General features: G+C 32.0%; 7 protein-coding genes across 11 annotated transcripts; 3 read left to right on the forward strand and 4 right to left on the reverse strand.

Annotated features, from left to right (window-relative positions):
* Positions 1 to 326: 326 nt before the first annotated feature.
* Positions 327 to 5777, forward strand: LOC122404440 (serine/threonine-protein phosphatase 2A catalytic subunit alpha isoform). 2 transcript variants are annotated; one of them, XM_043408402.1, is made up of 7 exons: positions 327 to 616; positions 2296 to 2505; positions 2647 to 2910; positions 2991 to 3163; positions 3301 to 3408; positions 3498 to 3600; positions 5613 to 5777. In XM_043408402.1, exons 1-6 carry the CDS (start codon positions 515 to 517, stop codon positions 3568 to 3570), a joined length of 930 nt encoding a protein of 309 aa, XP_043264337.1. In that variant the 5' UTR covers positions 327 to 514; the 3' UTR covers positions 3571 to 3600; positions 5613 to 5777. The 2 variants fall into 2 exon arrangements, with proteins under 2 accessions (XP_043264337.1, XP_043264336.1); XM_043408401.1 differs by lacking the exon at positions 5613 to 5777 and adding an exon at positions 3755 to 5606.
* A 138-nt stretch (positions 5778 to 5915) lies between these two features.
* On the reverse strand, positions 5916 to 9413 carry LOC122404439 (graves disease carrier protein homolog). The gene is made up of 7 exons (XM_043408399.1): positions 8893 to 9413; positions 8675 to 8767; positions 8465 to 8598; positions 7928 to 8113; positions 7509 to 7665; positions 7122 to 7263; positions 5916 to 7028 (listed from the first exon to the last, which is right to left on the reverse strand). Exons 1-7 carry the CDS (start codon positions 8954 to 8956, stop codon positions 6854 to 6856), a joined length of 951 nt encoding a protein of 316 aa, XP_043264334.1. The 5' UTR covers positions 8957 to 9413; the 3' UTR covers positions 5916 to 6853.
* Positions 9414 to 9777: 364 nt separating this feature from the next.
* On the reverse strand, positions 9778 to 11680 carry LOC122404441 (39S ribosomal protein L15, mitochondrial). 3 transcript variants are annotated; one of them, XM_043408404.1, is made up of 6 exons: positions 11507 to 11680; positions 11252 to 11406; positions 10916 to 11070; positions 10644 to 10809; positions 10206 to 10365; positions 9778 to 10127 (listed from the first exon to the last, which is right to left on the reverse strand). In XM_043408404.1, exons 2-6 carry the CDS (start codon positions 11351 to 11353, stop codon positions 9826 to 9828), a joined length of 885 nt encoding a protein of 294 aa, XP_043264339.1. In that variant the 5' UTR covers positions 11354 to 11406; positions 11507 to 11680; the 3' UTR covers positions 9778 to 9825. The 3 variants fall into 3 exon arrangements, with proteins under 3 accessions (XP_043264339.1, XP_043264338.1, XP_043264340.1); XM_043408403.1 differs by having other exon boundaries at positions 11252 to 11414; XM_043408405.1 differs by having other exon boundaries at positions 11252 to 11420; positions 11501 to 11680.
* A 1732-nt stretch (positions 11681 to 13412) lies between these two features.
* LOC122401280 (NAD-dependent protein deacetylase sirtuin-7) lies at positions 13413 to 16283 on the reverse strand. 2 transcript variants are annotated; one of them, XM_043403333.1, is made up of 4 exons: positions 16185 to 16283; positions 15938 to 16035; positions 15542 to 15757; positions 13413 to 15451 (listed from the first exon to the last, which is right to left on the reverse strand). In XM_043403333.1, the coding sequence occupies exons 1-4, from the start codon at positions 16281 to 16283 to the stop codon at positions 14284 to 14286; spliced, it is 1581 nt and encodes a 526-aa protein (XP_043259268.1). In that variant the 3' UTR covers positions 13413 to 14283. The 2 variants fall into 2 exon arrangements, with proteins under 2 accessions (XP_043259268.1, XP_043259276.1); XM_043403341.1 differs by having other exon boundaries at positions 15542 to 15816; positions 16185 to 16208.
* Positions 16284 to 17002: 719 nt separating this feature from the next.
* On the forward strand, positions 17003 to 18570 carry LOC122401289 (methyltransferase-like protein 23). Its single transcript, XM_043403356.1, has 3 exons — positions 17003 to 17139; positions 17217 to 17541; positions 17840 to 18570. Exons 2-3 carry the CDS (start codon positions 17377 to 17379, stop codon positions 18422 to 18424), a joined length of 750 nt encoding a protein of 249 aa, XP_043259291.1. The 5' UTR covers positions 17003 to 17139; positions 17217 to 17376; the 3' UTR covers positions 18425 to 18570.
* A 31-nt stretch (positions 18571 to 18601) lies between these two features.
* On the forward strand, positions 18602 to 19668 carry LOC122401298 (acyl-CoA-binding domain-containing protein 6-like). The gene has a single exon (XM_043403366.1). The coding sequence runs from the start codon at positions 18742 to 18744 to the stop codon at positions 19432 to 19434; it is 693 nt and encodes a 230-aa protein (XP_043259301.1). The 5' UTR covers positions 18602 to 18741; the 3' UTR covers positions 19435 to 19668.
* A 1256-nt stretch (positions 19669 to 20924) lies between these two features.
* On the reverse strand, positions 20925 to 26495 carry LOC122401008 (rho GTPase-activating protein 44-like). Its single transcript, XM_043402862.1, has 9 exons — positions 25783 to 26495; positions 25246 to 25399; positions 24783 to 25068; positions 24475 to 24699; positions 24100 to 24397; positions 23781 to 24020; positions 22875 to 23662; positions 22628 to 22803; positions 20925 to 22368 (listed from the first exon to the last, which is right to left on the reverse strand). The coding sequence occupies exons 1-9, from the start codon at positions 25833 to 25835 to the stop codon at positions 21943 to 21945; spliced, it is 2646 nt and encodes an 881-aa protein (XP_043258797.1). The 5' UTR covers positions 25836 to 26495; the 3' UTR covers positions 20925 to 21942.
* Positions 26496 to 26511: the final 16 nt, after the last annotated feature.

Raw genomic sequence — 26511 nt, forward strand, 5'->3', positions numbered from 1 at the left:
TTGAAATTTAATGCGTATAATAACTAGCACGTTAAATTCACGTCTGAATTTTAAGGCCTCTAGCATTCTCCGTTTAAACATTTTTCGTATTTTTTCTTATATTTCATTTCGCATTTACTTACACAATACTTGAAAATTCTCATGTTTTCGAGAAAAATATAATCGTCATTATTGAAACGATGCAGTCAGAATCGCACAGTGGAAAGTGGATACACATTGACGACACACGGGCAACAATAAAGTCAGATCGTCATTGGGCAATGTGCAATAAATGCAAGTGATGATTGGTCAGTATGGTAATCCGAGCATAGGTAGAGAAGTACGCATGAATTGAGTATGACGTCACCGTTAGTACTCGCGATCGGCCATTTTGTGAGTGTGTGCTTGATCGAGATATTTGTATTAAGCTTTTCCAGTAAGACCGAATGATTTAGTTTACGAGACAGGCTCGCTTTAATTTTATTACACGTGCTAAGAGCGCGGAATATTCCTGGACTTTACGTAGATTCGTACGATGGAGGAAAAAGCGTCGTTGAAAGAGCTCGACCAGTGGATAGAACAATTAAATGACTGCCAACAACTAACAGAAAGCCAAGTGAAAACTCTGTGTGAGAAGGTACGCGGCGATCCGCCTTTAATTATTTTCTCGTTAATTTCTGTGCGGCTGCTTACTTAACTTGAACATTTTAAACACATTTCGCGATTACGTCCGATTTGTTGTTTTACAATCATTTAGTGGTACTTGACGATAACGCTGAATATCCCTTGACGTGTCATTATAAATTACATTGTGATAAATTTAAATTTACCGATCATCATCTTTTAACCATTAATTTTATACATTTAACAATTTTATCGGACTTCAGGTTTTAATGAATATTCGCGTTTTGATCATGTTCGGACGCTCGAATAATAGTATTCGCTGATATTGGAAGTCCCACTGCAACTTGTTCGGTGCTTGTAAAATTTACTGGTTCGTCGAATTAACCGACAATTCTACTTATCTTATTTTTCGGATAGGATTTATTTCGGCATAGAAATTATACGTTGATCGTTTTTTCGTTTCAATGTTTTCACGTAAAGACTTGGAACTAAAAATTGTTTCGATATTGTCTATTTCTCGGATAAATGATACTGAAACTTTCAATTTCTGTTACAAAATGCGCAAAACCGACGTTTAAACTGCTATTTCTCTGCTTTTCATCTGCCCGATATAACATTTATGTAACTTCTTAAAATGTATTCATAGTATACATAATATAGTTGTAATGGTACAAGTATATGATTATAAATACAATGTACATAAACTTTATAAACACTGGTGACATTAATCATAAATAACAGGAACCTTTGATTTCTAGAACAGAATTCACCTTTGAACAGTTTTGTCAGTTTACAGTTTTTATATATAATACGGACTAACATTTTGTTCAAAGTTATAATAAATTTATCGTACAGATACGGATCATATAAAAGAAATAGATTGTAAATCTGTATTTTTAATACCTTTGTGTCTGTAAGTTATCTAGATGTATTAAGAAAATATCGGTACAGTACTGATATTTTATATTTCAATATAAGTTTCTGCTTCGATGTGTTTTTTTAATTTTATATCAATCGTTGCTTCAAATTGTTTCTTTTTGAATATATAAAATTAATAATTCAAATTAAATAGAGAAGGATTTGTTTGTAAAATGAGAAGGAACCAATTATTACAATCGATACAGATATAAATATTTAAATTATCTACACATTTGTAAATACTTATTGATCCGAACGATCTATTTAAAATTTAGATATCAAACACAGCATTGATAATTATAAGTTTTATTAATATAATCCTGTATTATGCAGATACTATTACTTAACTTAATTATTTTTGTTAACATTACCAATAGCAACAAATTGATTTATATTTAATTAGAAGTTTGCATTATACATGCGTATAATCTATTTTATTAGAAATTTTTTGTAAAAGTATGTAATAAATCATTGAAATAATGATCACTGATATATTGTGGAATATATTATCTGTAAAAAATAATCAAATACTTTTTAGTATTTTTGAAGGTATTTCTGTGAATAGCATAATGCTCAATATTGAAATATGATTGTATATTAGTTTGTTTATTAAATAAATTCTATTTCCTTGTTTAAATAATATCTATTGGTAAATCTGTCGCAGGGGTTTTTTACATTGTTTTACAAATTTTCATAAATATTCTTGTCGAGTTAAGTTAAAGACATGTTATATTTACAACATCAAATATTATGAGATTGAATGTATTTTTGTAGGCGAAAGAAATCTTAACTAAAGAGTCTAACGTACAAGAAGTAAAATGTCCAGTAACAGTATGTGGAGATGTACATGGACAGTTCCATGATTTGATGGAATTGTTCAGAATAGGTGGCAAATCTCCAGATACAAATTATCTTTTTATGGGTGACTATGTAGATCGTGGTTATTATTCGGTTGAAACTGTTACTTTGCTCGTTGCGCTTAAGGTAAGATTATTACATACAAACGAGTATATCGTATAAAATTATAGTAATGTAAACAAAGATAATTGGTCGAATATAATTACGGATATGGATATTTATTATTGTATTCTAATGTTGGTTAACAAAATAACTTCGTCTATATAGGTCAGATATAGAGAAAGAATAACAATTTTACGAGGTAATCATGAATCCAGACAAATCACACAGGTATATGGATTTTACGATGAATGTTTACGTAAATACGGCAATGCCAATGTGTGGAAATTTTTTACGGACCTTTTTGATTATTTACCATTGACTGCGCTTGTGGACGGTCAAATATTTTGTTTACATGGTGGTTTATCTCCATCGATTGATACATTAGATCATATACGTGGCTTAGATCGTCTTCAAGAAGTACCACATGAGGTTGGTGCTTGTGCTTGCGCTCTTAAGTTTTAAATGTAAAGCTAACAAATATAAAATAACGTGTGGCTGCATTTTTTAAGGGTCCAATGTGTGACCTTTTATGGTCAGACCCGGATGATAGAGGAGGGTGGGGTATTTCTCCTCGTGGGGCCGGATATACTTTTGGACAAGATATTTCTGAAACTTTTAATCATTCTAATGGCCTGACATTAGTATCACGAGCACATCAATTAGTTATGGAGGGCTACAATTGGTATATTTATTAAAATTGTCCATTTATAAATTTCCTTTCTATCAGTATTTAATTATTATCTATTATTGTATTGTGTAGTAATATCCATACGTAGTTGTATATAATTTTATCTGAGAAGCGCGTAATTATTGTTACAGGTGTCATGATCGTAACGTTGTAACTATTTTCTCAGCGCCGAATTATTGCTATCGTTGTGGAAATCAGGCTGCTATCATGGAATTAGACGATGCTTTAAAATATTCATTGTATGTTTTAAACAAATTTATGAAACGTAGCACGTCCGAAATAATTAAATGTTATAATCTTAATTCGTTTCCTATTCTTTATTTTTCAGCCTTCAATTTGATCCAGCTCCGAGGCGTGGAGAGCCACATGTTACTAGGCGGACACCAGACTATTTCTTGTAAAGAGTCAAACCCCCAGATTTAACTATTAAGGTAGGGGTATGGAAATGATTCAGGCTTTATAACAATGCCCCTGAATATAATTTATGGATAGAACATCAATAAAAGTGTGAGGTTCCAGCTATCCTTACACAAAATATTATTGTCTCAAGTATTATATCATCATTCACTTTGTGGTGTTTCGCAGAGAGACGAAACACACATCCGCGTATTTGACGTGTGTCCAACACCATACATCTAGACACAACATTAATTGTATACATAAAAAGAAGAAACAAATAATAATGTACACACGTACCGATTAAAAATTCACGTATAACACTGAGTTCTACAACTTTCATTCTACTGCTTGTATTTTTATTATCAAAAGATAAAGAAACGAACATAATACATGGATTGAACGCAATAAGTAGAGCAAATAAAAGTATGCGCATGGTATTTGTTTTGAAACCTTGAACAAATATTAATTGTTTAAATATTAATGTTGTTAATGTTGTCTAAGGTTTCAACGAGTATACCAAAAACGATCATAGTTTATATTTAAGAGAGTGTCACATATAATTATTAATACGAATGGAGCATGAAATGTTCTCTTCTCAAGGAAATATAAAGAGGGTTGATGCAACAGTAAATTTGACACCTAAAAGTTGGTCAATTGTGTTCATTCTGTATTTATTTTACTTTTGAAATTATTTTATTTCCAACCAACTCGAAAAGATGTAGTTTCTAAATCTTTTATACAAATTTAAGCACACAATCATCTTGTGAATTTTAAAGAAAGAGCAAAACTTTTGCATTGATCCTATCAAAACTTTCTAAGCGATACACCCGCGCACGCGCGCATGCCACACACACACACACACACACACACTCTTTATACTGAATGAGAATTCATGCATTCACGATCATTAAATTGAAAATTGATTGCTCATAATCCTACCGATGACCTTTTTACTAATTAATAGATATAAAATGATGCTTTTGATAAATAAACATGTGTAATGCAAGTCAAAGAAACTTAATGTGTTGTGTCAAATCATTCATATTCGTCAGTACACAAACATATTGTATACATGAACATCGGATGAATTCACAGAATACATATGTTCATAGAAATAAGCAAATAATTTGAGCATATGCATAATGAAAGCAAAACGATACAGTAGAATTAATAAGGTGAAAAAATGAAATGTATAGATGCACACTATAGCAATTTACTAAGACTGTAAATCTAAAAGAAAATAGCACAGAACCATATTGTGGATACAGCAACCCCTTCTGCGTCATGCAGGGCCGAGCATTTTTTTGTTTTTTTTATTTTGTATCACGTATCAAGTACATTCAATGGATTATAAAAACTAAAAATAAAATTTCCTACATAGAATGAAAAGAAGATTGTAGTACTACAATATAGAAGCAGATGAGTTAATTAGAAATAAGCCTTACATGAAAATCAGTAATAGATCGTAGAACTTGTATAGCTAATTTTGTATTCACTCTATTTATTCTCTCTTCTTAAAGTATTTCATACGATGAATAAATTTCAATATCGCAGACAAATTTATTGTTAAATTTGCTACAAAACGTTGTAAGCTAATTATTTTTTATTTATCAAATTTTCATCTGTTTTTCTTGTTCCGATCCAGTTTCAGCAATCGACATCAAATTTTTATGTGCCTGCATATGCAGGTTATTATGAAATTATCATACTCTTTGAATTAAAGTAAATCAAATAAAACATGCTTTTATAACGAGCCGATTGATCACCAATGCACATGCATAAACGTAATTCAGAACTTATATATCAATATGTCTCAACATATTTTATGTTGTGTATATAAATTTCTGGAAATACGATCGATTTATACCTGTATATAATTATTCTACACTATATGCTTATTATATTTTGTACACATAAATTTCAGATAACGCTTTACTATATCTTTTACAACGTTTTTATATTAGCCTAAACGAATGCTTTGGGCAACTGTGAATTATGTGTGTGTATTCGGTTTTTAACTTTCAGTATACTTCATTGTTTTTAGACTTTGGATATCTTCAAAATATTAAGTTACAAACACTAAACAGGATTGCAAGATCTATATTTAAACAGATAATGCTGAAGCAAGGAAAACAGTGCGCCATGAACTGATATTATGTCGCTTCGTTATAAACAAAGCTAGAGAAATAAAGAGATGTTATCATATTTAGAAGGTCTTACATCATTTTTACACTGAATTTCGGTAACGCAAGGGATACAATGAGCAAATAATTATTTACATTTATTCTAACATAAAGACTTTAAAAGTAAGTTCTCATAGAAATAGGTCAATTTTTATGTACAAAAATAAACGTTTATTAAGAAATAATTGACAAAAAAACAAAAATCAAATTGGAAATATCAACGAGAAAAATTATTTATTGCAACCTGTTGGTTATTATGCAAGTATTCCACAGATACAGAAATGAGAAACACTTGAGTTTACAAATTTACATACGCTATAGCTTTTATGATTATTAAAATAATTTCCTCGTCTTTTCTTTGGTATTTTTAATCAATAAGAAAATGTTTAATGGATCAAAAATAGGGTACGATAATTGAGAAAAAATATTTTATTTATAAATTTTCTATAATTCTGAAATTACCGCGTTTTAAATACAATTACTGTTACATGCATTCCTCTGGAATATCCGCACCAAGTATATTGTTTCTTATACAATATGATACAGTTTCTATAATAAATTAATTCCTATCTAGAATTTAAATTGTCGGATCGAATCCTACCACGTTATCAATAGAAATATACAAATTATATTACAGTTATTTGTTTTACCCTCCGTTTTTTAGTACAGTAATGTTTGATTGCATTTTCTACGTATTGTTATTAAAAATTTCTTCAGTTACGTATATGCGAATTATTATTAAACGAACTGCCTATTCACAAAAATAATACAACTTTTTACTCGACGTGAACATTAAACCATATGTCAACATCTGAGCTGTATACATAAAAAAATAAATGTCTGCGTACATTGGATATTTATCATTTAATCGTAATTATTCGTTTTAGTTGAAGTCGTCCCTAATAATTTTAGATCAGATTTAAACATTTGTTACAACTTTACTGCATTATAATATAAAACTAATACAATATCACTAGGATTTAGTAGTAATTGTTAAAAAAATATTGGACATTATTTGTATTTGATTAAACTGTATGCGCTTTGTACTTTTTTGTAGGTGAAATTTGAATATCAAAATTACCTATCGCATTATAAAACAAATTTACACTTTCATTCCTGTATCCAAATTAAGTATTTGTTTCATAATTTCATACATTGTAAAACTAACAGACACCATAGGAATAGCTCGTAAATAATTAATGCTCATTCCACGATACAAACCTTTTATAATACCATTCTCTAGATATATTAGTTTTATAGTTTCTAACATACCAGCGCTAGAAAGAAATTATAATGCAGTAATATTACACGATAAATTATTCGATAGGGGTGAATAATCGTTTACGTTTGAAATTTGTAGACATAGTTACCTATATTTTTGTGTAGTCGGATGCATTATAGCTAATTGCATACGTCTTCTAGTAACATCTAACGGATAAGAAAAACTTTGAGCAATAGCACCTGCAATACCTCCGCACAATAATTTTGCTGGTATACTCAAAACTAAACCACCTATAGGGTATACGTATATATATATTCGTTCAGTATTATATGAAGAATATATTTAATAGAATATAATGTCATTATGTATTATAATCTTTTCTTTTTTAATCGACAACCCAAGAATCATAATTATTTGTATAATTATGTGTTCGTTGAAATATTTACTGTTTTATAAAAGAAAGTTTATATAAATTTATATATTTATTACAATGAATATTAATGTTTTTCTCATGAAAATTTAGTGCTTGTCGTACCTGTATTATTGTCGCATTTTTCACAAAAAATATTTGGTCCATATTTCATGCATAAATATTTAAGCTGCTCGAACGAATAAAACGAAAATCCTGCATATGGAATCATACCAAAAATAGTTGGCCAGAATCCTTTGTAGAATCCTCTTACACCACCTTCCTAGAAGAGTAAAAAACAAACTTTTAAAAGGTCTCTTTGAATTGTCCGTTCCATTGTAAATGTATAATAGTAAAACTAAAAAATATCATCAAGTTATTGATATATTTACAATTTATCAAACTTTCCTTATCTTTGACAGGAGACGTTCAAAGTCTAAATTCTGATTGCATTCTGCACTCTATACTTAAATATTAAATTCTGTATTGAATATGAATTACTTTTTTGAATAATGCTTGTTAAAATGTAGATTAATACAAATTACCTCCTTGAAAATTGTGATGCTGGCATGCATAATTCCTTCATAAATATGTTCCCCGGTAACTTGAAAAGCAAGCCTAGCCCTAATTGTGTCTAATGGATATGTTAATGTAACCGCTGTAACACCAGCCGCAGATCCAGCCAAAAATTTATCTATATGTGTGTACTTCCCAAATAAGCCTCCTAGATACTGATAAAAATTAAACATAACTTAATTCTTCGTTCTTTTTATAACGCAAACGTGTTTCGTTTATCTTGTTTAACCATGATCTCTGTACTCTTATACTTCTATATTTAGTATACGTTTTTTTACATTTTTGTAAATATATATGCGTGCGCGTACGTATAAACATATATATATACACACTCGCACATAAATTCACAAGCGAATCTATATGGTTAAGGCTCACCTTTAAATTATGAGCAAGTCTTTATATTAACAACGGTTACTTCACTCTGTGGAACCACTTTACCCAGAAGAAACTCGGTATTACTTTTTAAAGTATTTTATCGTAGGACGGAAAGAGTAATTGATAATTACCTTCTTGTATAATTCGAATGTAGTAAATTGCGTTGCGGCGTATGGAAAGATTCTAATCATTTGGGCAAAGTTTCCCTTGTAGAGGGCAAGAAATCGTTCGTGATGCACAATCTGTCTTAATCCGGAAAGAACACCTTATATAATGAATTAGTGTCAAGAGTTATATTTCATATAGTTTTCAATAATTATGCGCAATAGTAGCATCCTTACCTAAATGTTTATAGTGTCTGTTGTGCGCTTGTAACAATATTTTTATCCTATCTAACGGGGCCACTGTTGTTTTTGAGCACATTCCAGCTACACCTACAAATTATATACAATATTTTATTGAAATATTTAACAATTATTAAACAGTTTTATAGAACATATTATCTTTCCGAAGCTTATTACGCGGTAATTAAATAAAAAGCAATAATATTTTAACTTACCACCAGCAACTAAACTTTTCAATATGAATCCATAATTCTTCTCGGGCTCGACGCGAAATGCCATGTTTAAATCGTTGTCACAAATCGAAAAGCGTTAAAACTATTTAAGTAGACCGACAGACAAATCTGTCACGGAAGAAGAATGAGTTTAGACTACTTCATCGCGTGACTGCCGGTAGCAAGATAACTGGAAAACCGACTGACTCGCGACCATACGTTTCTATTCGCGTCAGAAATGTCAAATGTTTAGGTTGTGTTCACCTTAAACTTGGACTTTCACGTAAGATTGCGAAATGTTGGCCAAAGAATATTTAAAAAAAAAGTTAAACACAAACGGGTATCGAGTTAGATAATCTTTTTTAAACGGGAACGAAAAAAGGTGCGCGATTCAATTTATTCAATACGCATTCATACTTTTTGTTATGTATATTACGTTTATATAACACGAAAACTATCGCGTTGAATCCGAGATGTTTACGTCTGACAAGAGAAGCACCTAACTTATTGAATTTTAATCTACTTTTCTGGGTTGGTAGGTTATGTAGGTCCGTGTTGCTATGTATTATATATGAAGTACCGTATGAATATTAATTCGTTTCATCGAACTAATCGCGGTACAAATGATTAAGGAAAACAATTCATCGTACATTCGAGGTCACGGGATCAAGTCCCGTTGACCATAAATTTTTTTCATTTACAATTGTATTAGCTATATCGACGTAATGTATATCACAAAGATTACATTTTAATCGTCTTTTTTACATATATTAACTCTTGAACCTACATTTTTGTTCCGGTTTGATAAAATTTACCAGTAGTAGTTAGCGTTAAAGTAATATCTATGTCAATATTCTACTGTTCAATTTTATACATTATTTTCTTTCGGTAAATTATTTATTTGTCTATCGAACAAGCACGATACAAAGAAACATTTCAACTTGTGTAATATTCTTTAAGATAATTATCTTTAGGCTTAAGAATTACTTTGTCCTTAAGACTAACGACCCAACCAGGTTCGAGTCCATAAAATAATTGTCTAGGATCTTTACGTTGGGTAAGCATCGCATAATTTGGATCATCCTCGATCTTCGGAAGTACATAACCATATTTTTGAGATAAAACTAGTCGTTCCCGAGAAACCTCCTCAGGATTTGCTAAATATCCTCTTGTTGCTGCGCTCGAATAATATTCTAAGCAATCTGTTGGAGGTAACATTCTGCGTGGTATCGCCACCCCTGAATAATACAAAATGTTTTAAGTACGACATTCTGATATTATTTAACTTTTGTGCAGCAAAAGAGCAAAAGATTCACCTCTGCGAAAGAATTTATCTACATCGTGTAACGCGAATAAGGAGTGAGTGTCGTAATATGCGGTTGTAATAGTACCACCATTTTTTTCAATTGCTGCTATTACAGGCTCGCTGACCCACTGGACTTCTATATTTACTTTAGCTTTGAACAAATCAGCGCCCTTGAAAATGATATCGAACGAGTTAAATTGCTTCTTATGCAAAAAATATTATACAGTGATGCCGCCGTATACGCATGGACTAATAAAAAAGAATTTTATCATTTTTATAATTCCATCATCCCTGAAAACTTTTCACGATAACGTAGCGTACTAAGTATAAGCGACTGAGAGAGTAAACATTTCACGTAATCGCGATAAGATCTTAATAGGTATTACCCACGGATACGGTCGACATTACTGTATATAATTTTTTCATACTATAAAATAAAATCTGATACCGAATCTGTCAGATGAACACCTGCATGCTTGAATTGTATGTTAAAGTTATACAATCCTGTGTTGATTATAGATATAAGATCAATAGGTTTAGTTGGATCTATCCTATTTGTATCAATATACAATTGTAGCGTGTTTAAAGATAATGGTGGATATTCTCTTCTTAAACTGTAATATGCACAAACATATTTTATTAACACTAATATTAAACATAATAACACCGACATCGTATTATTTCTATAGCAAGTAAACCATTAATTTATATAAAACTTACTGATGCCCTTTATAATATGGCTCGCATCCAAATCTGAGATAAAATGGAGTACTTCCAGTTTCGTATCCAGGTCGCATATAATTTTGCCTCTGACCAGACCCTTTATTTCCAGCTCCGTGTTTATCTCCACCGTGTTGTGCCCGACCGCGATGTTTCTGTTAGAAATGTATGATATTAAAAAGTAATTATTACAAACCAATTGAAATCGATTCAAATAATATCATATTATATAATACAAATATAATTTTATCGATACTTGAATTTACTTTTCATTCGTGCGAATCAATTTGTTGTTCGTTCGATCAAAATACATGCTATTGTTAAAGTAAGACTCACAGGTTTTCTTGAACCAGGATTATCTCGAATGTTACTTAAACACACTCTTGGTAATGTTCGTAACATTGACAATGCCAAATCTCTACCATGCTTTCCAGACATTATTTCCAAAATTCAACCACTTTGTTCAAAACTTTATACGCTTCTTTACAATCCTATTAAACTTAAATTCATTTATTAATTTTTATTTACATCGCATTTCGAGAAATCTAACCTAAAAGATAAAATACTTAACCAAGAATATGATATGCATACCTCAAAGCATAATTTTGAGCAAAGAGTAGATATCATAAAAGACGTAACTTTCTGCTTAGAGAAAGATGTAACGATAGTTTAGCATCTAACTTCAATTATGCCAAATCTGGAAGAGAGAACTTGTCGCCGATAACGTGTGAGTGTACTTCGTTAAGGCTTCGGAGAATATCACTAGTACGCTAAGGATCTATTCTCTTAGTCGTCAGGTATTCGACTCACAGGTACCATAATCGTTGCCGAGCTAAATTACAATTATTTTTGGTGAATATACATAGAAAAAAATTCAAGTAGGTGCTGAAATTCTTCGGCAAAATCGAAAAGTTTCAAATCATTCTGGAAAAATTATTTTCAATTGCGGGGGTCAATTGCAATCATTTTTTGTCAATAGACATACCTCCGAATTCCTACTCATTTTCGAGAAAATAATTCCTTACCGAAAATGTAATGCGTGGCCAAAAATGTTTCCCCGAATCTTCATGCGAATATTTCTGGCTATAAATTATATTTTCGGTAAGGAATTTTTTAAAATTTCTGAAATAAATCGTTTGAAAATAGTTTTCATAGTTTTATTTGATAAACCGTGCAATTTTTACAGGATTTATTCAAAAGCAAGCGTATTGCCGGGCTCTGTGCCAATCAGCAGCAGCGAGTGGCTCCCCCTGGCGCATCCCTCAACCATCAACCAAGATAAACCGAGGAAAGAGACGATAAATTTCAGTTGAAGCTGAGCCGAGTTCAGGACAGCTGTTAAAAGAGACCACTCTGATCTCTTTCAACACGAATAAAACCATATTTTTCGTGTTACGAACTGTTGTATTTGTCTACGTACAATGATTACACGTAATAAATTGTTACACGCTATTTCTTGTCGCATGTCCAAACAGCACGCCGGCCATTGCAAGAGAGAGCGAGTTCCCCCGGCCCAACGCGAGTGTCGCACGTTGTATTAGCGGGCGACGTTTAACTATCTCTAACACGAACAACTCTTACTGAACAAGAAAAATAACTCCGAATAATTACTCGTTCCATTCAGGGTCGAGAATTCTGGTTTGCAAAGATCAGTATAAATTTAATCAGCTGTTTATACTCAATGTAATATGTATACATATGCTCGTTCATAGGAATGATAAAAATAATTTCTTTTTTTTCAATAGTTAACACGTGATCAGGGGGTCTTATATAAAAATGCCTGGGCAGTCGAGATTCGAAATTGTATGTAATCGACACGAGGACGGACTTCAGCTGTTCAAGCCCATGAAAGAAAGGCTCCCATTCACGTTCTTTATCGATTTCCCGAAGTTTCGCGAAGTGCTGACCACGCGTAACATGTGGCTCGTGAGGTAGGATATGTCGGCTTCCCTCCACCATTCCGTTAAACGCTAAGGAAATTCGTCGTTACTAGTGTCGCCGTTGATGCACTCAATTATGACAAATCTGGCGACACTGGTAACATAGGCTACGTTTGTACGGAACAAGTTTGTACGGAAAAATTGACGAATAAGCTGCAAATTATAGCCTACTTACTACTACTACTACTACTACTACTACTATCGTGAGTCAAGAACAAGCGGGCTGCGGGCCTATATTTATTACTTGACTTCAGCTGTTCAAGATCGAGAAGGAAAGGCTCATATTTGCGTTCTTTCTTCGCCCCTCAAAGTTGTCCGAAATGCCACGCTCGCTTTGGACATCTTCGGTGAATCGAGAAAGAAAGTAAACGCGAGTCTTTCTCTCTCGACTCCCCTCGTAGATAAATAGAAAATCGATATCAATTTATATATGAAAGTTTTTTACTTTATTCTATGTTACCAACATATAATAATAATTAATATAACCTCGGTTTGAGATCGGTTATAAACAGTCCATCAATGTTCATATAATTAATTTGGTTGTATGTTTACTTACTTCATGTTTACAAAATTGGAATGATAAATTAATACAGTGAAATAATCTGGGAAGCTTTATGCATGCAATACTTATAAAAACAATTTTAAAAGAAAAAAAAAAAGATGTTATACATTCAACTATACAAATATATACAGTGGTGGATCTAGAGAAACTCAAGGGGGGAGACTAATAAAAAAATCACGAAATAATTAAAAAGAAATTATAAATAGAAATATCAAAATTTCGATGATTGTTCAACATTTGTTAACGAACAAAGAAATTGCTTTAAAATTTAGATAGTACATTTGTTTGTTGATCAATAGAAAGGGGGGAGGCACTAGTCTCTCTAGTTTCCCTCCATTTTATCCGCCACTGCGAATATAAAGCAATTAATAAAACAAATAAAACGTATTAAAAAATTATCACTTTGGTCACTAGGAATTTACCGTGATCTGCACAACACTTATCTGCTTAAATAAAACCTTATAATTAAAAATCACAACATAATTGACTTATACGATAACAATACAATAACTTCGAATTAAGCATACTTCATAGAAAATCAATATTAAAATTTATAAATGAACAATTTTTATATAAAACTTATCGGACATAAATATTCATTGAACGAATCGGTTTACTAGAAAATAAACGTTTTGGAAGTTTCATTGATTATAGACTGTCTATACTTTAAAGCTTAACAACTATTGTCATAATTTAATTTGATTATTAAAATTTTGGATACTGGAATTAAGTCGCTATACATTCGCAAATTGTGTACACATATTTCATCATGATATGGAGGCATTTACGTACAATATTATATACTATATGTTATACATTCACATAATAACAGAGAAAGTCATATACCATATATTAGAGAGTAAATGCTACCGCTTCTTTTTCATGCCTTTACGATACCCTTTGCCAAACCACCCAGGATTTTTAGGAGGTGCGATCGGTGTATCCGTATGAATTACTAATGTCTTTGCGTCTTTCATTTGTTTGCTTTCGGCTCCTATTAAGGAAATGTCCGTTTCTCGTTGGTAATACAGACAAGTGAGGGAACCTTCGTTTTCCATACAAAAAGTACAAGTTGGCTTGGGTTTCTGTATGTCCATGGTCATACTTGGTATTTGTATAAACGGATAATAGAAAAATGGTGTTAATTGGGGGCACATATACATTGGTGGAAATGGCAAACCCATGGACAGAAATGGTAATGCTGTAAAAAATGGCGCTGGATAAGCGGACATTGATTCAGTTATTATTTTGGGCGAGATGCAATCTTCTTCCTCTTCCTCTTTTATTTGGGGAGAAATATCTTTGCAAAAATCACCACTGATTTTACTCAACTCCTTGCAATCGATATTACACGGCTCTTCTAAACACGGTTGACTCATCGTATACTGTTCATTATTTCCGAGCTGTATAGCATGAAAAAATATTGGATCCTTGGCACGATTATACAGTGGTATTTCCAACCCGAGATGAGTCATAACCCTTTTCATGACTTCGTCGCATTTTCCATTTACTTTCAAGACCGCGTTCTCATCTTTCGGAGTCCACTGTAAATTTACAATGTATAGTGACGGACGTTTATGAATCGGCCTATCCATTTGCCACAACCACGGATACTTTTTTAAAACTTTCAAACTAGAACCCAAACATAATATAACGTCTGCCTGTTTTGCTGCTCTCGTAGCGCCATTCCAATTTATCGGCCACGGAAGATTGCCTCTTTCACCAAAATGAACAATTGAATCTTGCAAAACAGAATTACATCTGTGACACAATCTACCAGTACCGTGAGAATATCGTGCAGTTTTCTCCGTAACGTCGAACAATCTCCAATATTCTCTAAATGGTTTACACACTCTACAAACTTCCACGTACATATTCCCATGAACCTCGGATAAAAATGTGCGAGGTATCCCACTGCGTAAATGAAGTCCATCGCAATTCTGGGAAACTACGTGTTTTAAAACTCGTGCCTTGTATAAAGCATACAGAGCCATATGAGTCACTGTTGGTTCCGCTTGACTTAGATCATGATTTCTGGAAATACATAGCGAAGGAATTTAGAAATCTAGCGATAATAATAACGACCGATAAGTTATATACGATTGTAAACAATTTTGACATTACCCGATATCTTTTCCTTGTTGTAAACGAGTCCAAACACCGTTAGTTCCTCTATAATCTGGAATAGAAGCAGCTGTACTAATGCCTGCACCAGTATAAACAGCTAGCGATGTCGCTCTGCTAATCGCAGCTGCTAATCGCATACACTTTTCTTCCAAAATTTCTGGCGCATCTTCGACCTCTTCCAATCTTGCTTTTACTCTGTGTCTTTTCTGTTGTCTGATAAATCAATGAACAAAATTTTTCTCATTACTCAATAAGGAATTTATTGCTAAAACCTATATCCAAAACGTGTAATTATTAACGATAGTAATCGACGGTTTATAGTACGGTAGCAATGCTTCAAATAAATTTGTTTGTTCATAAATGTACAATCAATGGTTTTCAAAATGGCTATACCTTAAATTAACCTCTTTCACTACGTCACTGCAGGAAAGAAGAATCCCCGTTTCCTCTGCGGTTCTGTCGGTTTCAGATTTTTGTAAAATCGCTGCTACCTAGAAAAAAACAATGTAGTGCTTCCATACGAGTTGTTTACAACATATCAATTTCAGGAATAATGCCGGGAAATATGCAAAAATTTTGAATAGCGATTGTTATCGAACGATTCCGATTACTTGGAATATATTAAAAACTACGTACGTACTTTTTTAAATGTTGCTACTCGTTCATCTTTCACTTTAAAAGCTTTAAGGGCAGCAGAACGCCTTCTTGATAGGAACTTCTCGTTACCAGCCTCCTCCATGTTTAATCAAGACAACTACCATACAGTATCGTATAAGTGTCACTAAGCAATATAATTGTTACAATAATATTGCATTTTTATTATATATTCTTTTAAATCAAAGCACTTTGAAAATTTATAGATTGATTACTCGGTATAACTTTTTTCGGACTAAATATAAACTTGAAAAATAGTTCCGAATGCCTATTACTATTTTAAACTACGAGTTTAATGCACAAAATAATAATACGAATGCACTAAAAGAACGTTATACGTTGTTAATTTCTCCATCCTATTCATATTTATTAATGGCAACACGGGTATTATAAAAAGAGTAGATTGGATGTTTAAAACCTTATCGATTTGTATAATATAATCTTAATACTTGATTTATGTTGCTATGTTGTACGGAATGTCGATTTAAAATATTCTTTAATTGCAAAATTATGTTAAAGAATCTTGTCTCTCTACCAAAGATTATTATATCGAAACGTCAAATTTCAAGTAATTCCCATAACAAATAATAAAAAAATAAATAATAATTCAATGCTAAGATAAACTCGTTTGAACGTACGTATATGGTAACAATGATACATTTTCTTAATTAAAGTAGTGTCTGAAAATATTTTAATAAACTATGTATTTGATGAGTTATGTTCATTTCATTTTATACAAAATTAACATCGACGATAAAAGATATTTAATTATTTTTCTCTCGCATTAGATACAAAATATACATTTAAAGCTATGGATAATATTATACGATACATACATATTAAAGAGAGAATTATAAGACTGTAAACAAATAAATCAGAAAGCATTACGTTTGTACGTCTAAATATATCAGTACATACATAGGTATATCTCGAATACATAAGTAAGGAAAATATTTCGTAAGTTGGTTCCCGCTATTTAGAAATTTAAATATTGCCTATATGTTTGCATTATCTACAGTGATGTGTACGACGACAACTCTGGACAAAATAGTGATTATATTTGCCTCTTAGATTTGATTTGTTGACGATGAAAATTTAAGTTCATGGTTTCTATTGCATACTTGATAATTCGGGTCAGAGTGAGAAAAGTATTAGGTCAAATGATTTAAAAATTAGTCATGCCAGGTTTAGAAGAAAGTATTTCACACGATACCAGTCCTCCCACAGAGAGCCTAATGTCCGATGGAATTGTTTCCGAGCAAGTGAAAAAGTTTTTGTTCACCTCTCGTAAAACTCAAGATAACGTGCAGTGCAACGACACGTTAGAAATTTATATCCCAGAGGTAATATAATCTTTATTTGTATTTTATATCATAAACAGAATATATATATATATATACATACATATGTATTTGATAGTGGTTGTTAATCTTACTTGCATATGTGTTACCAGTATTACGTAGTGTTTGGTAATATACATGTTTTGAAAATATTTTTTATATCCGCAATTTATATTTTTTCAAGAAAGGAAACAAAATTGGTATTCCTTGACCGTGACTATTTATTCCGACAGTTTTTTAATTTTCTAACCTACAAGAGAGAGCGTAATTATTTTTGGTGATACATTTGTTTTTATTACAGTTACTTCAGGCTAGTTATAGTTTTTATACGTGGCCATCCGCTCCTGTATTAGCTTGGTTTCTTTGGGAGCACAAGGAAGAACTTATTGGAAAGAGAGTTCTAGAACTTGGCTCAGGTACAGCTCTTCCTGGGATCTTAGCTAGTAAATGTGGTGCTATCGTAACTTTAAGTGATTCCGCTAGTCTTCCTAGAAGTCTCCAACACATAAAAAGAAGTTGCGAATTAAATGGTATTCTCTCTCAAGTTCAAATTGTCGGTATTACGTGGGGATTATTTTTATCTAGTTTATTTACCATCGGACCGTTAGACATAATCCTTGGATCTGATTGTTTTTACGAACCGGCAGTATTTGAGGATATAGTTGTTACAATAGCTTTCTTATTGGAAAGAAATCCAAATGCAAAATTTCTTTGTAGCTATCAGGAACGAAGCGCGGATTGGTCCATAGAACATCTGTTAAATAAATGGAATCTTACTTGTACTCATATATCGCTGGCTGAACTTGGCACAGACTCTGATATAAACATATACGACTTAATGCAAGATCATACTATTCACTTATTAAGTATACAACGTGCGACTTGAGTGGCTTTAAATTGTCATGGCTAGTCGGTATGTTGTCCAAGTACATAATATTCCTTGGACAGTTTGTACCTCTGAGCTTAAAGAATACTTTACAAAGTTGGGTAAAGTGAAAAAAGCACAAGTATTATTTGGTAAAGATGGTGTCAGCACAGGTTGTGGAATCGTAGAATTCTATGATAATGTAGTATTAAAAGCTGCGCTTGATCAAAATCACATATTGGAGGATACCAAACTGATTGTTACAGAACATACAAAACATACAAAACATACTTTAAAGTAAAACAATATTGTGAATAAAGATTGAGGAAACTTTCAAAATGTGTCTTGAAGAAACGTTCAATAAAGCTGCAAGTTATTTACAAACATTGGCATCGGAATTAAATTCCAATGAACTTCTTAGATTCTATGCATTATACAAACAAGCTACCGTTGGATCTTGTAATATCCCAAAGCCTAATTGGTATCAAGTACAAGCTAGGCAAAAATGGGAAGCATGGAAGAATCTTAACGATATGAGTCACAATGTTGCTATGAATAATTATATACAAGAATTAACAAACATAAATCCTAACTGGGAAGAAGATATAAAATCTGAATCGCATAGTTGGGTTGCTATTAGTCGTTTAATAAATATGGAAGAAGAGATAAACGATGTAGATAAAACCTTTTTGGATTGGATAAAAGAAGGGCACGAACAAAAAGTGGAAGAACTGTTGGACAAGGAAACAAGACTTGTAAATGTAACGGACGCAGACGGTTTATTACCGATACATTGGGCTGCAGATCGGGGTTACGTGAAGATCATAGAACTCTTAATTAAAAAAGGGGCAAACGTAAATTCGCAAGATGGAGATGGACAAACACCATTGCATTATGCAGCATCGTGCGGGCATCTCGATGTCGTGAAATATTTGCTTTCCGTTGGCGCTCTATCCATGGACGATAATAATGGTATGAAACCCAAAGATGTTGCGGATGTTAGTACAGTAACATATTTAATCAGCATGTAATAATACTAAATTTATTCGTGTACATTAATAAATTGAATTGATGATTTTTTAAACGAAAATTATGGTATATCTCTTACTAACTTAATTGTTTTTCTAAATTCTTTATTTACAAATAGATTTTCTAACAGTTTTCATTACATTCACAGCCTAAGCACTCCTTAGGTAAATGCGCAACTTGTCACAAAGTTTACTTAAACAATTTTTACATATCAGTGTTGTTACTTATTATAAAACAAAAATACTATTTGTTTAACATACCCAAATAAACACGGCAAATGCTGTACTTCTATTACAAATATTTTCAAGTTAACAAATGCAAAATTCAAAGTATCAATAACAAGAAATATTTACGAATGTATTTCGATCTTTTTTCTTTCTCAAAATAAAACACAGAAAATAATAAATATTTCTTGTATTTGTTATTTGCTTATTACAAGAAATTACTTATAAATATATGATGATTGAAACAAATCATGCAGTAATGAAGGGACATCGTAAGAGGCAATTTTTTTCTGGTGTTTTTAAAATGTTTGGTCAGTTTAGATACTTGGTGATATAAATATTACGTAATAAATTTGTTCGACAAAATGAAACAAATATTTTTTTAAATAAGTGCAAATTAATTTATTGCAATGACATTAGAAGCTATAGATTATTTATGAAATTTAACAAGTAAAATATATAAACAAAAGAGCTTTTTTACTTGTTCGATCAAGTTAATAAAATTCAACAAATAAACAGATTTTTTATTTCTCAATTTGTATCACCAAACAGTCAGCCATAAATATCTATTTCGGTTAAGCGATATTTCCCTTAATGAAATCTAATTTATTTGAATTGTTCATATATATGTATATATACATATATAACAATTTCCTTTTACATATACAAATAGAGAAAAAAAACAAAAGATTTATAACGTAAACAAGGATATAAATTTTTTATCTTTATGTAAAATGTTCATTATGCAAATCTAACATCCTCATATTAACACATTATTTACCATCCTATTTAAATTAATTACAGTCGAAACATTTCATTTTTTACGAATTACTTTTATTAAAAATTTTGTAATAGATGTAATACATGAAATAATTGCAAGATCAATAAATAATATGTATTATTTTCATAAATACTAGAACTTTTTAATTAATGTAATTGTATACGAAATATCAAGTATTTTAAAAAATTTATATAATTTATTTAGATGGCGAACAATGTGTTAGAAAAATATAAAATCGCTATATTTGGTTTACTTTTTTTTATAAAGTAAATGTTTCCTCGATTATGTTAATTATTATTTAAAGCAATAACAAATCTCGTATATTTATTATACATCTTTTTAATGGAGGATATAATTACTTAATAACAAAAGTTAGTTATTATTTATGTCAAAATTTTCTATTAAAATAGAACTTTTTTTTTAAGCCTTTTGTTTCATTGATGTTTAATAATGTGTGAAGTTAAATTTTTCTTATATATGAGCTGCCCATTATATTGTAGAGATATCAAACTAACGATCAACTTTAAAAATATTATAAGCGTAGAATAAATTTTATTCATTTTCATCTTCTACAAAATAATTTGCCTCGGTTATTAAAAAAATATTTCACTATCAACTCAAAGAACTGCAATTAAAGCTGAAATAATTTCGAACATGCTACTTACGATTTTGTTTACCGCACAAACAATATTTGCAATAGTTTCTATCAAAAACTGAGCCTGAACTTTTTGTAGGACCTTAATATTGTTATTTTGCAAAATATATATATACAAAAGTTATTTACCTGTATTTGAATAAATTTGTTGTACTAGTCTCATGCACAAAATTATGTCTCGCAAGCTATGAAATCAATGTAAACCTTTATAATACATCTTTTACACGTTCTTTCGTAAAGAGTCACTTTTGTCGGTAGTTATAATTCAGCAAAAAATTTTAAATAATACGAATACATTAAAATTAGTATATGATCATATCGGAAAATTGTAAACTTAAAACATACGTTTAGTTAGAGATCAAATTTCAAATTACTGTCTTTTTTTTGTATAATATTTCTTTTAATTGCAACAACTTCAGTCATACGTAACAGGTATAAAAATTGATAAGTTGGAAAAAAGTATCAAGAGTTAAACATTAAAATTAGATATAACTCTTAAAAGTTATTTTTTAATATATAATTACAAATCGTTAACGTGAAAACTTCAAGTTTATTTGTTATTTTGATCGTTTGTTTACTAATGTCTCTGAAACGTAAAGGAAAATACTGAATTTAAAACTTCGCGTAGTTATGGTATTAGTTTGAATGCAATCCTCTAAACACTGATACTTCAACGTACATAGAACTGAGAAAATTTATAAAACTTACATTGCTTTGTTAGAAGTTCTTTGCAGTCGTTTCCCGTAATGTCAAATTATGTTGTAAGAAATAGTGTCTTCGTTTAAAAAATAGTCGTGATTCTTTAAGAGTTCACTTATAAATATAATAATCACATTTTATACAGTTGTTCTCAGAGATTGGTGCTTTCGTGTTCCGATTTAAGTCGCGTGGTAGGCGGAGGTGGCGGCGGTGGCTGTGGCCTTGGTGGTCTTTGATGAAACCGTGGCGAGGCCGGGACAGGTTGTTGCGGCGATTTAAGAACTACTACTGTTTCAGTCTGTGTTTGAACATCGATAATATTTCCCTCCGATCTGGTTCGCACGTGCGCTTTCGTTTGTTCCGGAGCGTTTAGTTTCGCCGGCTTTTCTGGCCGCTCGCCGTACAAGGACATAGATGAAGGACGACTACCTACACTGGGGCTTCTCTGCAAGTTCGAAGCTGTGTTGCCATTGTTGTCGCCCGATGTGCAGAACACATTCCCATTTCCACGCACTTGTATTATACTGACCTGTTGTTTGTCCACCGAATATACATGAGCTCTTTCCAAAGTTAAAGGCTACAGGAGGTTGTTAAAAGAAAAAAAAAAGTTAACAATACCGAAAACTACTGTGGATCTTCACATTTCGAACAAAAGACTAATTCTCGTCGCGTTTTATTTTACACTTTATTTGTAGCTTACGTTATTGTATTTCAAAATGTAATATCCAGGCAGTGATATTTGGTGAGTCCACTGGCAGTAACTACATTTATTTTAAAGGATTATCTCACATATAAAACTGAAATTTAATAATGCTCGAAAACATTTCGATACTCACCCCTGCTTCGGTGTCTAAGTTTTCGTTACTGTGACGCGGATGTTGTCTAATGAGACTCGAAGGTCGAATCAGTCCGGCAGGTCGTTCCGGTATGGCTGGTTTGCTGCTTCTGTCGAGCGTGTTTGTGGACGTAGAATTATTGCTATCCGGCTTCCTACGTAACTCGATTGTTTCTTCTAACAAGTTAAAGAAATATATAAAGTCTTAACGCTATAACGATTAAAAAAATAACTGCAACAATGTTTACCAGTATTATGCAGTACGTCGACTATGTTTCTCGGCGCACCCACTGGTCTTCGTCTCTCCAACGTGCAAGGATGTGGTTTTTCTGTAAGCATTGGCTTTGATCTGTGCGTGGAAGCTTCCAAATTTTCAGTGTCCGTAATCAATTTGTTGCCTAGTGTATTTTCTACAGCATTTTTTTCAACGCCGATAGAAGTACTTAATTTTGTTTCTTGATTGCTCTTTTCCAGTTCTGTATCCATACTGTGCAATTCATCTTGCGTTTCGTTAATACGTTCTGTGCAACTAAAGGACGGAGTATCGGTAACTGTATTTACTTCACAGTTCTGCTGTTTAATTTCGACTTCTGCGATTTCGTTTTGCTTCTCGATATTATTTTCTTGTTTAATCGGTAATTCGGTATTTACATCGTGTTTCTGAGCCTTGTACGTTGCACGATTAAGAGTCGCAGATATCAAAGGTCTGGGTGGTTTGTCGGGAGTGGGTGGTGGTTTATCGTCGGGTTTTCTATCGTGTTTGTCCGGTGTAGTACTGTTTGGCGGTGTCGGTGCCGGTTTGTTTTTTCTACGCGCTGCTGGTTTAGGGCTACCTTGCGGAGGGCTTTCACCATGATCGCTAAGACTGCTATTAGAAATGCAACGACGCATACCCGCGGTTTGGTTTTCTAAACCGTTTATAATACCGACTTCTAAATCACGATCAAAATCTATTTCACCAGGAAAAAACCAATTTGCATATGTAATCAACTGATCTACTATAAGACTAGAATTATTAGCTGTACTCATATTCATTCTGAAACAATAATAAACGTTATATAGATAGAATATTGTCCTGTCGATCGTTTTATAGTAAAAAAATTTTTAAACTGTGAATTCATTTCTAATAGTTATTCGGTAAAACATGTTCTTACACCATTGTATTTATATCCTCCTGTGGACTCCATATTAAATTAGGCGCAATGACAATTGCAATATTTTGCGGTGACATTTTATTTATGTCCTGATTTTTAGTAAGTACAGCCAAAAATTTGATTAGGAACCGTAAATTTTCTAAATTTGCAGTAGGTAATTTATGTAACACTTCCCAAAGAGCTCTCAATCTTGTTTCATTGTATGTTATCTTTGCAGCTGCCATCCATTCAGAATACAATCTTTAAAATAATACATAGATATGATTTTATCTTTCTCTATTACGTCGGTGATAATGCAAAATATTAAATTTTTGTTTACTTGTGTGTCAGAAGGGGCTCGGGTAGCTCTCGTAAATAAGACTTCAATGCACCGGCAATTACGTGCGGGTCCTTATATTCCAGAGCAGTTGGTAAAGTAAGGCAACAAGCATCTAGACTTAACTTAATTCGTCGTGATTTTGATGCAGCACCGGCTATTCTAAAAAGACCCTCTTCCTCCATACCTAATCGTAATAAGGCCGATACACATAATTGAATTGGTAGTGCTATTTTTCTATTAGTCACTCGGAGATGCTCTTCAAGCGGATAACCATAAACTGGTTTCATTTCATTGTCATCTGGAATTAGAAAATGAACTTAAGTAGAAACGGTACAAAAAATATTTTTAAATATCAAAAATCTATAAAATGCTCACTTATGTAACTTTCTAATCCAGGAATAAGTTCTTCGAGACAATGTAGAGCGCTTTCGTGATAAGCCCTTTGAAGTTTTACGTATTGAATAATGATGTGTGCCAACTCAGTTTCTCGCGACATCAGTTGAAACATTTCTGCAGCCAACTGATCTCTACATTGTTCAACTTTAGCTTCTGCTTCTTCCAATTCTTCCCTTAAATTATCTACTTTTGACGCACCTGCACCTTTTAAATTAACACGTTACGTAATATTAACAAAATTTTTTAAATACATAATTTATACACATAATATTAAATATTTTCATTACTGGCACTATGTTTGCTAGCTTGTTGGTATCGCGTTCTCACGCTATCCATATCCAAAATCAATTTAGCTAAATTCCTTTTATGTTTCAATATATTTGGTACGTCTGTATCTAAAATATGTTGAAGAGGGCTCGCTACATATTGTTCAACTTTTACTTCGTGTTCGATTGTTTCGTTCGCTAAATGAATTTGTGTACGACCGCATTCCAAAAGAGTAAAACTCATAAGACCATCTTCAGGAGCGTTTTCCAACATTGTTTGCCCTAATATATATTCCGGGCATTTTTTCTAAAAATGAAAGTATGCGTTACAGAAGAAACATAAAGAACGAAAAAAATTTCTACTTAATTTGAAATACTACATAGTATACAAAATTTTTATACAATTAATTTCGTATTAAATACTTGTAAATTATACAAGTTATAACGCAAAGTTACTATAAATATGTTTAATATTATACATTACCAGCCGCTTTTCTTTAAACGCGATATCTTGTGTCACAGCTTGGTTTGGTGGATTAGCGAGTCTTTTGCTTAATCCGATGAGAGCCATCCTAATTTGCTCTACATGTTTATCTGCAGCTTGTAAATCATCTGTGAGCACTTCTGTTTTACCAGCTCTATAAAATAATAATGTTTACTAACGTTCTATTAAATAAATCGAAATTAAAATGAAATTCAAAGCTGCATAAAGTCGATCCATTTTAAGATCGTCTGATTCATAAGTTATTTTGGTGTACCGTGTTAGCTCTTATTAGATATGCATTGTTAAAATTTTACAGCAACATAATAGATGACAATCTTTATTATTTCTTTACTATGTGTTAAGATATGCAGTTGATCGTTTCATTTATTTATTTAGTCTCCACGTTATTTGTAAATTACATTTTTATGGATATTTCGGATTCGAAAAAAAAATACAAGAATACATGACTTAACATAAAGTAAATACAACAAAGACTGCAGCTTTTGTAGATATCCGGACGGTATAACAATTAATTACCTAGAAAATGTTTGATCGGCGAGCTGTTTAACTCTGAAGAACTGTTTCTTCATGATTGATAAGCATCTAACGCTTATTATGTAAATAAAATAATATTTTAATTTAGTAGATAACTCATACAAATACTTGTCACTTGTTTACTCTACTGTTCACATGTATGCATTTTTTAACAGGATCGTGAGACACTAAAAATGCACAGAGTTGACAGAAAAAGAAGAGATTGTTCGTATCGCTTCAAAGACGACAATTCGTCATAATGTTTATACAATGATCTCACACCCTCTATGAATTACTACTATGTCCTGAACTGATCTACCTTTGCGTAATGCCAATGAGTTTCCTCTCTCAAAGAACTTTTCACGATTCAGCACTAAAGTTGTTGAGTTTGTAAACGTGTCAAGCCTCGCAGAAAATTTAATCACGGCATTTTACAGCCTTGTACACCATTGGCCATTTGGCGCGCACAAGAAACTTTGTAAAGGACCTCTACACCTAGCATTCTTTTCCACGATTATAATCTTTCACGAGTACACTATATTTTAATAGCATTCAGGCTTTTATCGAAGCATTTGATAACGGGACAATCAACGAGTTTTTACTGGCCACGGTCGGCCATTTTCGTTCCTCCACAAAATTCATTTTAAAATGAGTAATCGCGTCGAGAGCAGATAACTTAATAATCAACGATAACAGCTGTATCAAAGTATTTGAAAATATCAAATTATTTAC

Source organism: Colletes gigas, unplaced genomic scaffold (assembly GCF_013123115.1).
Source record: "Colletes gigas isolate AHSC1104 unplaced genomic scaffold, ASM1312311v1 Colletes_gigas_Sc00002, whole genome shotgun sequence".
NCBI classification, from domain to species: Eukaryota; Metazoa; Arthropoda; class Insecta; order Hymenoptera; family Colletidae; genus Colletes; species Colletes gigas.

Coding starts and splice junctions, on each gene's coding strand:
- LOC122404440 (XM_043408402.1), top strand. CDS start 515: ATGGAGGAAAAAGCGTCGTTGAAAGAGCTCGACCAGTGGATAGAACAA. Junction 617..2,295: donor TGAAAACTCTGTGTGAGAAG/GTACGCGGCGAT, acceptor GTATTTTTGTAG/GCGAAAGAAATCTTAACTAA. Junction 3,409..3,497: donor GATGCTTTAAAATATTCATT/GTATGTTTTAAA, acceptor TTTATTTTTCAG/CCTTCAATTTGATCCAGCTC.
- LOC122404439 (XM_043408399.1), bottom strand. CDS start 8,956: ATGGCATTTCGCGTCGAGCCCGAGAAGAATTATGGATTCATATTGAAA. Junction 8,768..8,892: donor GAAAAGTTTAGTTGCTGGTG/GTAAGTTAAAAT, acceptor TATAATTTGTAG/GTGTAGCTGGAATGTGCTCA. Junction 7,666..7,927: donor GCATCACAATTTTCAAGGAG/GTAATTTGTATT, acceptor TTACTCTTCTAG/GAAGGTGGTGTAAGAGGATT.
- LOC122404441 (XM_043408404.1), bottom strand. CDS start 11,353: ATGTCTGGAAAGCATGGTAGAGATTTGGCATTGTCAATGTTACGAACA. Junction 11,071..11,251: donor ATCCTGGTTCAAGAAAACCT/GTGAGTCTTACT, acceptor CATTTCTAACAG/AAACATCGCGGTCGGGCACA. Junction 10,366..10,643: donor GTGTTCATCTGACAGATTCG/GTATCAGATTTT, acceptor ATCATTTTCAAG/GGCGCTGATTTGTTCAAAGC.
- LOC122401280 (XM_043403333.1), bottom strand. CDS start 16,283: ATGGAGGAGGCTGGTAACGAGAAGTTCCTATCAAGAAGGCGTTCTGCT. Junction 15,758..15,937: donor GTGAAAGAGGTTAATTTAAG/GTATAGCCATTT, acceptor TTGATTTATCAG/ACAACAGAAAAGACACAGAG. Junction 15,452..15,541: donor CAACAAGGAAAAGATATCGG/GTAATGTCAAAA, acceptor ATGTATTTCCAG/AAATCATGATCTAAGTCAAG.
- LOC122401289 (XM_043403356.1), top strand. CDS start 17,377: ATGCCAGGTTTAGAAGAAAGTATTTCACACGATACCAGTCCTCCCACA. Junction 17,542..17,839: donor TAGAAATTTATATCCCAGAG/GTAATATAATCT, acceptor TTTTTATTACAG/TTACTTCAGGCTAGTTATAG.
- LOC122401298 (XM_043403366.1), top strand. CDS start 18,742: ATGTGTCTTGAAGAAACGTTCAATAAAGCTGCAAGTTATTTACAAACA.
- LOC122401008 (XM_043402862.1), bottom strand. CDS start 25,835: ATGAAGAAACAGTTCTTCAGAGTTAAACAGCTCGCCGATCAAACATTT. Junction 24,700..24,782: donor AGCTAGCAAACATAGTGCCA/GTAATGAAAATA, acceptor TTAATTTAAAAG/GTGCAGGTGCGTCAAAAGTA. Junction 24,398..24,474: donor TGGATTAGAAAGTTACATAA/GTGAGCATTTTA, acceptor TTCTAATTCCAG/ATGACAATGAAATGAAACCA.